Here is a 12,178-nt window from a genome sequence, read left to right as displayed (position 1 = left end):
GCACAAAGTATTCCACTGTAAACATGTAGTTTTAACATGTTTCTTCAGCATTAAATATTGTCATGTTATGAGCTGTCCTGCATCTTTGAGAGAAAAATTCCACTTTCCTGCAATAAAGAATAGCACATAATTGCACCATTTAAAACAGGTTAATCTCCAAACTGGATGAGACCTAATTAAAGAATTGTGAAATTTATTAGGTTTGGGGAATATGAGTGAGAGTTGTGGTTAGGGAAGAAAATAATTGTTCCATGATAAATACATTAACCACCCATTGAACCCATCTAAAACACTTTCTCTATTGAAATGATTAGGAACTGAGTGAATTTTCTCAGACACAAAAAACAATATACAGTGGGGAGAACAAGTATTTGATACACTGCCGATTTTGCAGGTTTTCCTACTTACAAAGCATGTAGAGGTCTGTCATTTTTATCATAGGTACACTTCAACTGTGAGAGACGGAATCTAAAACAAAAATCCAGAAAATCACATTGTATGATTTTTAAGTAATTAACATGCTTTGTAAGTAGGAAAACCTGCAAAATCGGCAGTGTATCAAATACTTGTTCTCCCCACTGTACGTGTGGCAAAGACTGTAATAATTTGGGAAACGAGTAAACTAAGAAAAATACAATGTACAAAAGTGAGTGCAGGCGCCAACGAACTTGTAACTCCAATTCCCGGAAGAGATAGAAAATTAGGGGAAAGACCAAGAAAAAAAGTGGCATCTTACAGACTGACAGCTCACTCTTCTGGACCCAAATAGAGAGCCAAAATAACCGCCTTCTTCCAACATGATGCCGAGACCGACGCTGGCACAGGCCAATAGGATGACCCGAAGAAGGGAAATCAGAGGAAGTGGGACTTCACACTACTTATTTCAACTTGATTTGACAGACGAAAAACATATACAGTCTATTCAGAGACCAAGCAATACATAACATGATCCGGTTGTTTAGGGTGTGGTACGTAGGGTGAGGATGGGAGCTGTTGTAGCTGATTGAAGAGGTTGGGGGGTAGTATTAAAAGTTGCATGATCCAGTCTTGAACATTAGAATTCCTCGTGGTCCTCTGACTCAGCGTCTGGTATGACGAACCCCTCCTGAAAGCACAGACAGACAGATAAAGAGGATATTATCTGCTTAGATATTTGGTTACAGAACTCTACATAGTGGAAATACACTAAAATGTTGATCTAAGCCTGCCATGCATCAAATACTTTTCAAACACTTGTGCGCCGTTTAATTTCCCTGGTACAGAGGCACAAATAGAATGGTGCCAAAAGTGCAAACTACACTAAATCAAGCGCCCCAGTGTTTTGACATTTGACCCAGATGAATAAGTTTCGAACAGACTGAACCAATCACGCGTGGCCTGCTGGAGGGAAACAGCACAGTTTGTCCATGCTGTACGAGCATACTTTAGCATTCCGCTTGAGCTACATACATGCCATTCCACAGATGGAATTTTAGAGTGCATCAGCAGTTGCATGAACCAAAACACACAGGCTTAAATCTAAGAAAGCTAAAGTTGACCCGTGAGGCTTTGCATGTAATGTTGACTAAAACTCACGTCGGTGGCGTAGAGTATATCCACAATCCTCTGCAGTGTGGGGTCGCCCTCTCCTTCCTTCTCTTGGCAGATGAGCTCAATGTTCCTCAGTTTGCCAAAATAGAAGTCCCTCTCCTTCTCCATGTCCTGGATGGTGGACTTCAGTATATTCACCTGGGAGGGAAGGTTCAGATGTATATCTGAATTTTGGCTAGAACTTCAGTCAAACCATGTGAATACAGCAATTGTTATTTCTAATACATATCAAGGCATATGAATGGAAGGATGATGACAGTACCTCCTGGATTAGTTCTGCCCGCTCCTCGTCACTTCCGCCAGCCCCTGGTCTCCGTGCCGAGCTGGGCGCCATTTTGGGTGCTACCTTGGCAACTGCTGCCCGCTGGGGTGCTGAGGGGAACAAGCAACTACTTAGAATGGAGATGGGGAGAGGTTGTTATTGACAAGCTCAGTAGATTTCAATATGGAAAGACAACAGTTATCTCTAGACTGCTTACAGCAGCTATTTCTTGCTGCAAGTCAGTGTTTCTATTCTCCCCCCAACCCAAAACAATTTGGTTTTAGTTGCTTTCGATTGACAATTTTAGTTCAAAAGGTCTCAAGATGTTGATTTTGGGGCCTTTGTGCCCTGCCTGGAACATTATCTAGGGGATCCACTCCTAAAAAGTAGTAGTACAGTGAAAATAAAATAAATACAAATCAGTGGCTGAGCCACCACTCACCAGCATTGAGGATCTTCTTGGGTTTGTTGAGGGCAGACATTGCAGGGCAGGGCATGGTGTCTTGGCCCTGGCGAGCCTCCACAGGGTCGTACTCCTTCCCATCATAGTTGGCATCAAAGAACTTCTTGAACCACTGCACAAACTCAAAGTTGTCCTGAAACTTGCCTTTTATCAACTTGTCAACAGGGATGATCTTGGGAAGAACAAAGCACCATGTTAGTGGATTAAACACCACAAAAATGGGTTAGATAAACACTAGTGGATGTGCACGCCATACACAGTTGATTTAGCCTAAACATGCATTGCAGAGGTGACTACCGTTAAAAATGCTGAATGAATATGGATAGAACACAGACTAGGAGACAAGGAGGACCGTCCATTTCTGAGGGACTTCGTCATGACACTTGATGGGAGAAAATCCAGACTGTTTTGCTCTCCAACTCACACACTCTTCACTGTGCAGAAGCCAACAAATACACCATCCAACTACTGGATGAGAACTAATGACTAACTAACTAACAGAGTGGAGTCTGTATAGGATGCCAACAGTTCCCCCTCTTCTGGCACAGGAAAGTAAATATCAGTGAGCCACAGTAGAGAGAGGCCATGCTAGCTCAGCAGGAAACAATTACCAAAAGGTGCCAGAGAAGTATAAAGCAGGGAACTTTACCGAAACTTTACCGTTTAAGAATTAAAACAGAAAGAAACGGGGAGGGCCCTACCTGAATTTCGCCAATAGAAACTTGTTTGCGTTTTCCGTTTGGAGTAAATGGTTTCTGTCGCAAAACGTTTTGCAACAGAATCGCCGTAATGATTACACTCCAGTTGACATTATTGGTACACACACTATGGGCAACTCAGATGTGCAAATCCAAACGAGAAGCCAAAGATTAGGATATTAGGTTTAGAGAACATCTAAGAGAGACAAGTAGGCCATGTCTTTTGATTGTATGAATTCCTGTATGCACTTGGTGATGTTGTTGAATGGTTAATATGTTGCAAGCCAACACATGGTATTTTTAAATTTTATTTCACCTTTATTTAACTAGGCAAGTCAGTTAAGAACAAATTCTTATTTACAATGACGGCCTACACCGGCCAAACCCGGACAACGCTGGGCCAATTGTGCGCCGCCCTATGGGACGGCCGGTTGTGATACAGCCTGGAATCGAACCAGGGGGTCTGTAGTGACGCCTCAAGCACTGAGATGCAGTACCTTAGACCGCTGCGCCACTCGTAAAGACAGGAAGCGAAAGGATTAATAGATACATATGCTTCAAAAGCAACCGGTTCAACAGATGAAAAATATACGTAGCCCGGCAAATAGGTACAGCTCTGGATGTAGACTAGAGCAGTGATATTCAAAGTCGGTGTCACGGGGGAATTGTAGTGGGGTCACCAAAATTATTATTTTTAAACTAAGAGAACAGATTATTGTATGGGACAATATTTTGTTTTGTTTTGAGAAAGATCATTTGAAAAATATATGTTTTACTGAGTAAATGTATTTATAGTTTATTTTCGTTTTGATAAGAGATTAAAATGCAATGAATTGAAGGTTATTTGTTGATGTAAAAATCGAAATGTATGTATTTTATGGTTGTATTATTAGATATGGGGTGTGGTCGCGAGAAATTCTTGGGGACAAATTGTTTCCCCATAAATTCTGCCGGGGAAAAATGGGGTCCCCACTGAAAACGTTTGAATACCATTGCTCTACAGCCTAGGCTATGCTGAGAGGGAAAATAAAATAGCCTACTTACTTTGTCGACACCCATTCTTTTGAAGCCAGCTTGCAAGATCTTGTAGTTGTGAATGAATTCGTGCTCCAGTTTTGCAGCAAATTTGACTTTCTTCAAAGGCACACAGCCGGGAAAAAGCATGTCCATGAACTGGCAGTAGGCCGCACCTTTAGAAGACAGACACACCTGGGGTCATCACAAATCCTATTGAACTATTCCTCTTTGATCACACAACAGGAAATTAGGCTAAACCTTTAGGCTACATCAATTACTGGATGTACTTTAATTTACTCAAGTATAAGCAATCTCTGCCTTATGATGTAATGCAATAACAAATGCCATCCATACCCCGTCACTCACCTGAACATAACAGCTCTATCTTGGTAAGGTTGATCTGTAATGATTCGTTAATCCATGCAAGCATGTCATGACGACTCAAGTTGTCGCTGCACACTGAGGTTGAGTAAACGTTCACAGCCATTTTCTGTTGAAGCACAAATGAGACTGGATTTCAAATGTATGTCACGTTAGAAAAACCACAATTCTTAATTTCTATGCCATATAATAAAAATGTTACTAGCTAGTAATCATGTCAGAGGCACAACAGGTGGGGGAACCCTTCCTGAAATGTGAAGAAATGATCATTTCAGGACAAGAGCAGTTGACGAAAGCTGCAGCCAGTTTTGCCTAATAAATCAGGACTACTAGCTAGAGCTTGACCTGTCTTGCATGCCAGATAGAATGGGCCTGAAAAGGCTAACAAAACTGTACTTAGCTAGCCAGCTAACACCCCCAAGGTAATCAGAGCCAGCGTTAGCTTACTAGCTAGCTAGTCATAACACCAGCAAGTCTGCTTCTATGAGCTATATAGCTATTAAAGTAGCTAACTACTGTAAATTACTACATAGCTTTCTGAACTAGCTACTGTAGTAACGTAGGGGACGTTAGAGATGTTAGCTAGTTATATTTCATAGTTAACTGAGTAAACTAACTAACGTTAGATAACTACGTCCGCTGACTTATACTGGATGGCTAGCTATTCTACCAACATTTCCCCCGCACAACTCAGAACACTAGCGTGCTACTGTAGCTAGACTCCCAACGACAGATGCATTCAATTCTCCCCGGCCTCTGCGCCCCCTACTTGGCATTCTACAGCTAGCTAGCTAAATGCTAGTTAGCCGTTTTCAATAGAAAAAAATGACTTTCCTTGTTTTGAAATGGCTTTCAGAGCTGAAGGTGTTGCTAATATATTAATCCAACTTAAACTGTTTCTCATACATACAGACGTCAATGTTTGCTGCTCTTTTCTTCTCCTGGTAACGTTAGCAAGTTGGAGTTCAATATGCCGGCGGCCGCGGGTTGATTCCTTTCAGTGCGACTGCGTGCGTTTTGTTCTCAAAGACAACGTTCAGACGCAGGCTTGAGCTTCACTGGTAGAGATGGGGAGCAGCAGATTGGTCGGTGCAATTCAGTATCCTTGGGACGTCCCAACCCCATTGAAGTTGAAATGTATAATGGTTATGGTTAGGGTAGGGACGTCCCAAGGATTCTGAATAGCACTGACCGGAGCAGCTTGGGCGAGGCTTGATCTACAGTCATTGAGCTAGAACAGGGTTTCACAAACTTGGTGCACTTTTTGCCCTAGCACTACACAACTCATCAACCTTGGATAATTTAAACAGCTGTGTAGTGTTAGGGCAAAACCCAAAACGTGCACCAAGTTTATGAAACCCTGTTCTAGCTCAATGACTGTCGGTCAAGCCTCGCCCAAGCTGCTCCGGTCAGTGCTATTCAGAATCCTTAGGACGTCCCTACTTTAACCGTTTTAAATTTCAACTTCAATGGGGTTGGGACGTCCCAAGGTACCGAATAGCACCGACCAAACTGCTGCTCCCCATCTCTACCAGTGAAGCTCAAGCCTGCGTCTAAACGTTAAGCACCACTTGGGGTCCTGAGGACCAAGTTTGGGAAAACGCTGGGCTAGACTAACACTTTCTGTATCAAGCAATTATGTTGGTTCCAACCAACCTTTATACATTATTACTACAGGCAACATAAGTAATCTGCAACATAGTAATTTGAAACACTGGCATCCAGGACTATACCAGGCGGTGTCAGAGGAAGGCCCTAAAAATTCTCAAAGACTCCAGCCACCCATGTTATAGACTGTTCTCTCTCCTACCAATCTTCACCGCAAGCGGTACCGATGCACCAAGTCTGGAACCAACAGGACCATGAACAGCTTCTACCCACAAGCCATAAGGCTGCTAAATAGTTAACGAAATAGCTACCTGGACTATCTGCATTGACCCTGTCTATCTGCTTATTATTTACCCTGTTGCCTAGTCACTTTATCCCTACCTATACAGTGCACCCCCCATCTACACCGCAAATTGGATGTAGTCTATCACAGTGCCATCCGCTTTGTCACCAAAGCCCCATATACTACCCACCATTGTGACCTGTACGCTCTCGTTGGCTGGCCCTCACTACATATTCGTCGCCAAACCCACTGGCTCCAGGTCATCTATAAATCACTGCTAGGCAAATCCCTGCCTTATCTTAGCTCATTGGTCACCATAGCAACACCCACCCGTAGTCTGCGCTCCAGCAGGTATATCTCACTGGTCATCCCCAAAGCCAACACCTCCTTTGGCCGCCATTTTTAGGGCCTTCCTCTGCTGCCAATGACTGGAACGAACTGCAAAAATCTCTGAAGCTGGAGACTCTTATCTCCCTCATTAATTTTAAGCATCAGTTGTCAGAGCAGCTTACCGATCACTGCACCTGTTCACAGCCCATCTGTAATTAGCCCACCCAATACCTCATCCCCATATTGTTATTTATTTTCTCATTTGCACCCCAGTATCTCTATTTGCACATCATCTTCTGCACATCTATCATTCCAGTGTTAATACTAAATTGTAATTATTTTGCACTATGGCCTATTTATTGCCTTACCTCCATAACTTACTACGTCTGTGTATATTTGTAAACAACAGCTGGTGCACAAAATCAAATACTAAGGAAGTCTCGAGGTTTTTCTCGCCTGAGGTAGAGTATCTTATGATAAGCTGTAGACCACACTATTTACCAAGAGAGTTTTCATCTATATTTTTCATAGCCGTCTATTTACCACCACAAACCAATGCTGGCATTAAGATTGCACTGAATGAGCTGTATAAGGCCATAAGTCAACAGGAAAACGCTCATCCAGAGGCAGCGCTCCTAGTGGCCGGGGACTTTAATGCAGGGAAACTTAAATCCGTTCTACCTAATTTCTACCAGCATGTTAAATGTGCAACCAGAGGGAAAAAAAACTCTAGACCACCTTTACTCCACACACAGAGACGCATACAAAGCTCTCCCTCGCCCTCCATTTGGCAAATCTGACCATAACTCTATCCTCCTGATTCCTGCTTATAAGCAAAAACTAAAGCAGGAAGCACCAGTGACTCGGTTAATAAAAAAGTGTTCAGATGACGCAGATGCTAAGCTACAGGACTGTTTTGCTAGCACAGACTGGAACATGTTCCGGGATTCTTCAGATAGCATTGAGGAGTACACCACATCAGTCACTGGCTTCATCAATAAGTGCATCGATGATGTTGTCCCCACAGTGACCGTACGTACATACCCCAACCAGAAGCCATGGATTACAGGAAACATCCGCACTGAGCTAAAGGGTAGAGCTGCCGCTTTCAAGGAGCGGGACTCTAACCCGGACGCTATAAGAAATCCCGCTATGCCCTCCGACGAACCATCAAACAGGCAAAGAGTCAATACAGGACTAAGATTGAATCGTACTACACCGGCTCTGACGCTCGTCGGATGTGGCAGGGCTTGAAAACTATTACAGACTACAAAGGGAAGCACAGCCGCGAGCTTCCCAGTGACACAAGCCTACCAGACGAGCTAAACCACTTCTATGCTCGCTTCGAGGCAAGCAACACTGAAGCATGCATGAGAGCACCAGCTGTTCCGGATGACTACGTGATCACGCTCTCCGTAGCCGATTTGAGTAAGACTTTTAAGCAGGTCAACATTCACAAGGCCGCAGGGCCAGACGGATTACCAGGACGTGTACTCCGAGCATGTGCTGACCAACTGGCAAGTGTCTTCACTGACATTTTCAACATGTCCCTGACTGAGTCTGTAATACCAACATGTTTCAAGCAGACCACCATAGTCCCCGTGCCCAAGGACACTAAGATAACCTGCCTAAATGACTACCGACCCGTAGCACTGACGTCTGTAGCCATGAAGTGCTTTGAAAGGCTGGTCATGGCTCACATCAACACCATTATCCCAGAAACCCTAGACCCACTCCAATTTGCATACCGCCCCAACAGATCCACAGATGATGCAATCTCTATTGCACTCCACACTGCCCTTTCCCACCTGGACAAGAGGAACACCTACGTGAGAATGCTATTCATTGACTACAGCTCAGCATTCAACACCATAGTGCCCTCAAAGCTCATCACTAAGCTAAGGATCCTGGGACTAAACACCTCCCTCTGCAACTGGATCCTGGACTTCCTGACGGGCCGCTCCCAGGTGGTAAGGGTAGGTAACAACACATCTGCCACGCTGATCCTCAACACGGGGGCCCCTCAGAGGTGCGTGCTCAGTCCCCTCCTGTACTCCCTGTTCACCCATGACTGCATGGCCAGGCACGACTCCAACACCATCATTAAGTTTGCCGACGACACAACAGTGGTAGGCCTGATCACCGACAACGATGAGACAGCCTATAGGGAGGAGGTCAGAGACCTGGCCGTGTGGTGCCAGGATAACAACCTCTCCCTCAACGTGACCAAGACAAAGGAGATGATTGTGGACTACAGGAAAAAAAAAGAGGACTGAGCACGCCCCCCATTCTCATCGACGGGGCTGTAGTGGAACAGGTTGAGAGCTTCAAGTTCCTTGGTGTCCACATCACCAACGAACTATCATGGTCCAAACACACCAAGACAGTCGTGAAGAGGGCACGACAAAGCCTATTCCCCCTCAGGAGACTGAAAAGATTCGGCATGGGTCCTCAGATCCTCAAAAAATTCTACAGCTGCACCATCGAGAGCATCCTGACTGGTTGCATCACCGCCTGGTATGGCAACTGCTTGGCCTTCCGACCGCAAGGCACTACAGAGGGTAGTGCGTACGGCCCAGTACATCACTGGGGCCAAGCTTCCTGCCATCCAGGACCTCTATACCAGGCAGTGTCAGAGGAAGGCCCTCAAAATTGTCAAAGACTCCAGCCACCCTAGACATAGACTGTTCTCTCTGCTACCGCATGGCAAGCGGTACCGGAGTGCCAAGTCTAGGTCCAAAATACTTTTCAACAGCTTCTACCCCCAAGCCATAAGACTCCTGAACAGCTAATCATGGCTACCCAGACTATTTGGACTGCCCCCCCACCCCATCTTTTTACGCTGCTGCTACTCTGTTAATTATTTATGCATAGTCACTTTAACTCTACCCACATGTACATATTACTTCAACTACCTCAACTAGCCGGTGCCCCCGCACATTGACTCTGCACCGGTACCCCCCTGTATATATAGCCCCCCTACTGTTATTTTATTTTACTTCTGCTCTTTTTTTTCTCAACACTTTTTTGTTGTTGTTTTATTTTAACTGTTGGTTAAGGGCTGTAAGTAAGCATTTCACTGTAATGTCTGCACCTGTTGTATTCGGCGCATGTGGCCAATACAATTTGATTTGATTTGATTTGATTTGCACACACTGTATATATATTTTCTATTGTGTTATTGACTGTACGTTGTGTTTATCCCATATGTAACTCTGTGTTGTTGTTGTTTTTATCGCACTGCTTTGCTTTATCTTGGCCAGGTCGCAGTTGTAAATGAGAACATGTTCTCAACTGGCTTACCTGGTTAAATAAAGGTGAAATAAAATAAATAAATAAAAAACACAATACCCCATAATGACAAAGCAAAAACAGGTTTAGAAATTTCAGCACATTTATTAATAAAAAACGTAAATATCACATTTACATAAGTATTCAGACACTTTACTCAGTACTTTGTTGAAGGACCTTTGGCAGCGATTACAGCCTCGAGTCTTCTTGGGTATGACGCTACAAGCTTGGCACACCTGTATTTGGGGAGTTTCTCCCATTCTTCCACAGCATGCTGCTGCCACCACCATGCTTCACCGTAGGGATAGTGCCAGGTTTCCTCCAGACGTGACGCTTGGCATTCAGGCCAAAGAGTTAAATCTTGGTTTCATCAGACCAGAGAATCTTGTTTCTCATGGTCTGAGAGTCCTTAAGGTGCCTTTTGGTAAACTCCAAGCGGGCAGTCATGTGCCTTTTACTGAGGAGTGGCTTCTGTCCGTCCACTCTATCATAAAGGCCTGATTGGTGGAGTGCTGCAGAGATGGTTGTCCTTCTGGAAGGTTCTCCCATCTCCACAGAGGAACTCTGAAGCTCTGTCAGAGTGACCATTGGGTTCTTGGTCACCACCCTGACCGAGGCCCTTCTCCCCCGATTGCTCAGTTTGGCTGGGCGGCCAGCTCTAGGAAGAGTCTTGTTGGTTCCAAACTTCTTCCATTTAAGAATGATGGAGGCCACTGTGTTCTTGGGGACCTTCAATGATGCAGAAATGTTTTGGTACCCTTCCCCAGATCTGTGCCTCGACACAATCATGTGTCCTCACGGCTTGGTTTTTGCTCTGACATGCACTGTCAACTGTGGGACCTTGTATAGACAGGTGTATGCCTTTCCAAATCATGTCCAATCAATTGAATCTAGCACAGGTGGACTCCAATCAAGTTGTAGATGCATCTCAAGGATGATAAATGGAAACAGGATGCACCTGAGCTCAATTTCGAGTCTCATAGCAAAGGGTCTGAATACTTATGTAAATAAGGTATTACTGTTTTTTATTTTTAATACATATGCAAACATTTCTGATAACCTGCATTCGCTTTGTCATTATGGGTTATTGTGTGTAGATTGATGAGGGATTTTTTTTTTTTTTCATCCATTTTAGAATAAGGCTGTAACGTAACAAAATGTGGTAAAAGTCAAGGGGTCTGAATACTTTCCGAATGCACTGTATATACATATCTACCTCAATTACCTTGTATCCCTGTACATCGACTCGGTACTAGTACCCTGTGTATATAGCCAAGTTATCGTTACTCATTGTGTATTTATTCCTTGTGATATTATTATTATTATTTTATTATTTTCTCTCTGCATTGTTGGGAAGGATCCGTAAGTATTTCACTGTTAGTCTACAACTGTTGTTTATGAAGCATGTGACAAATACAATTTGATTTGAAACACTTTTACACTTTTGCTTTACATAATTGGGCCCCGTGTAGCTCAGTTGGTAGAGCATGGCGCTTGCAACGCCAGGGTTGTGGGTTCGATTCCCACGGGGGCCAGTATGAAAAATAAAAATGTATGCACTAACTGTAAGTCGCTCTGGATAAGAGCGTCTGCTGAATGACTAAAATGTAATAATTTCTTTGCACTTTACAACTGTAGCACAGAGTTTGACTGTGGACTAATTCTACCTTACGTTGGGTAATAGGCATGCATGCTTCCCTCCAATCCTTGAACTGCTAAAGTTGTATCTCAAATGTACTATCACAGTGACTTCATCCCTTTTAACCCTTTATTCTCCTATTTGGTTGTATTGTAGTCACCAAAGGCTCCTTTGTGCTATGAAAGGAACATTTCATCTGAATGATCTCTTTTCACAAGAGACTTGACAACATGCATGCATGACACTACACACTCACAACGCAATGTACGCACACACACACGCATGCACAAAACGAGAGAGAGAGAGAAGAGAAAGAGAGCAAGAGAAACACACAAATTAGGTCATTATCTACATGGACATTTGCAGGGAAGACATTCCAGTTGGAGCTCATTATGATGAAAGAACAGAGGTCGTTCCCAGTGCTGCCCGGCTCGCTGCTTTGAGGTAGGCCTGGCTCAAATGTGAATATTTGACCTGATGATCTTGTGGGCAAGTATTGTAGTTTAATTTCTACTATACTACACTGAACAAAAATATAAACGCAACATGTAAAGTGTTGGTCCAATGTTTCATGAGCTGAAATAAAAGATCCCAGAAATGTTCCATACTCACAAAA

General features: G+C 43.7%; 1 protein-coding gene and 1 non-coding gene across 4 annotated transcripts; one reads left to right on the top strand and one right to left on the bottom strand.

Annotated features, from left to right (window-relative positions):
* Window positions 1-513: 513 nt before the first annotated feature.
* On the bottom strand, window positions 514-5,461 carry LOC121538174 (microtubule-associated protein RP/EB family member 1-like). 3 transcript variants are annotated; one of them, XM_041845978.2, is made up of 7 exons: window positions 5,318-5,461; window positions 4,397-4,520; window positions 4,058-4,203; window positions 2,295-2,487; window positions 1,853-1,962; window positions 1,576-1,728; window positions 514-1,105 (listed from the first exon to the last, which is right to left on the bottom strand). In XM_041845978.2, exons 2-7 carry the CDS (start codon window positions 4,515-4,517, stop codon window positions 1,055-1,057), a joined length of 774 nt encoding a protein of 257 aa, XP_041701912.1. In that variant the 5' UTR covers window positions 4,518-4,520; window positions 5,318-5,461; the 3' UTR covers window positions 514-1,054. The 3 variants fall into 3 exon arrangements, with proteins under 3 accessions (XP_041701912.1, XP_041701911.1, XP_041701913.1); XM_041845977.2 differs by having other exon boundaries at window positions 5,322-5,459; XM_041845979.2 differs by having other exon boundaries at window positions 5,246-5,329.
* Window positions 5,462-11,383: 5,922 nt separating this feature from the next.
* trnaa-ugc lies at window positions 11,384-11,458 on the top strand. Its single transcript has one exon. It is a non-coding gene; the product is annotated as a tRNA-Ala (tRNA).
* The last annotated feature ends 720 nt before the right edge of the window (window positions 11,459-12,178 follow it).

This window comes from Coregonus clupeaformis, chromosome 24 (genome assembly GCF_020615455.1).
Source record: "Coregonus clupeaformis isolate EN_2021a chromosome 24, ASM2061545v1, whole genome shotgun sequence".
NCBI lineage: Eukaryota > Metazoa > Chordata > Actinopteri > Salmoniformes > Salmonidae > Coregonus > Coregonus clupeaformis.
The sequence above is the reverse complement of the archived record's forward strand: the minus strand, read 5'-3'. Positions and strand labels throughout refer to the sequence as shown.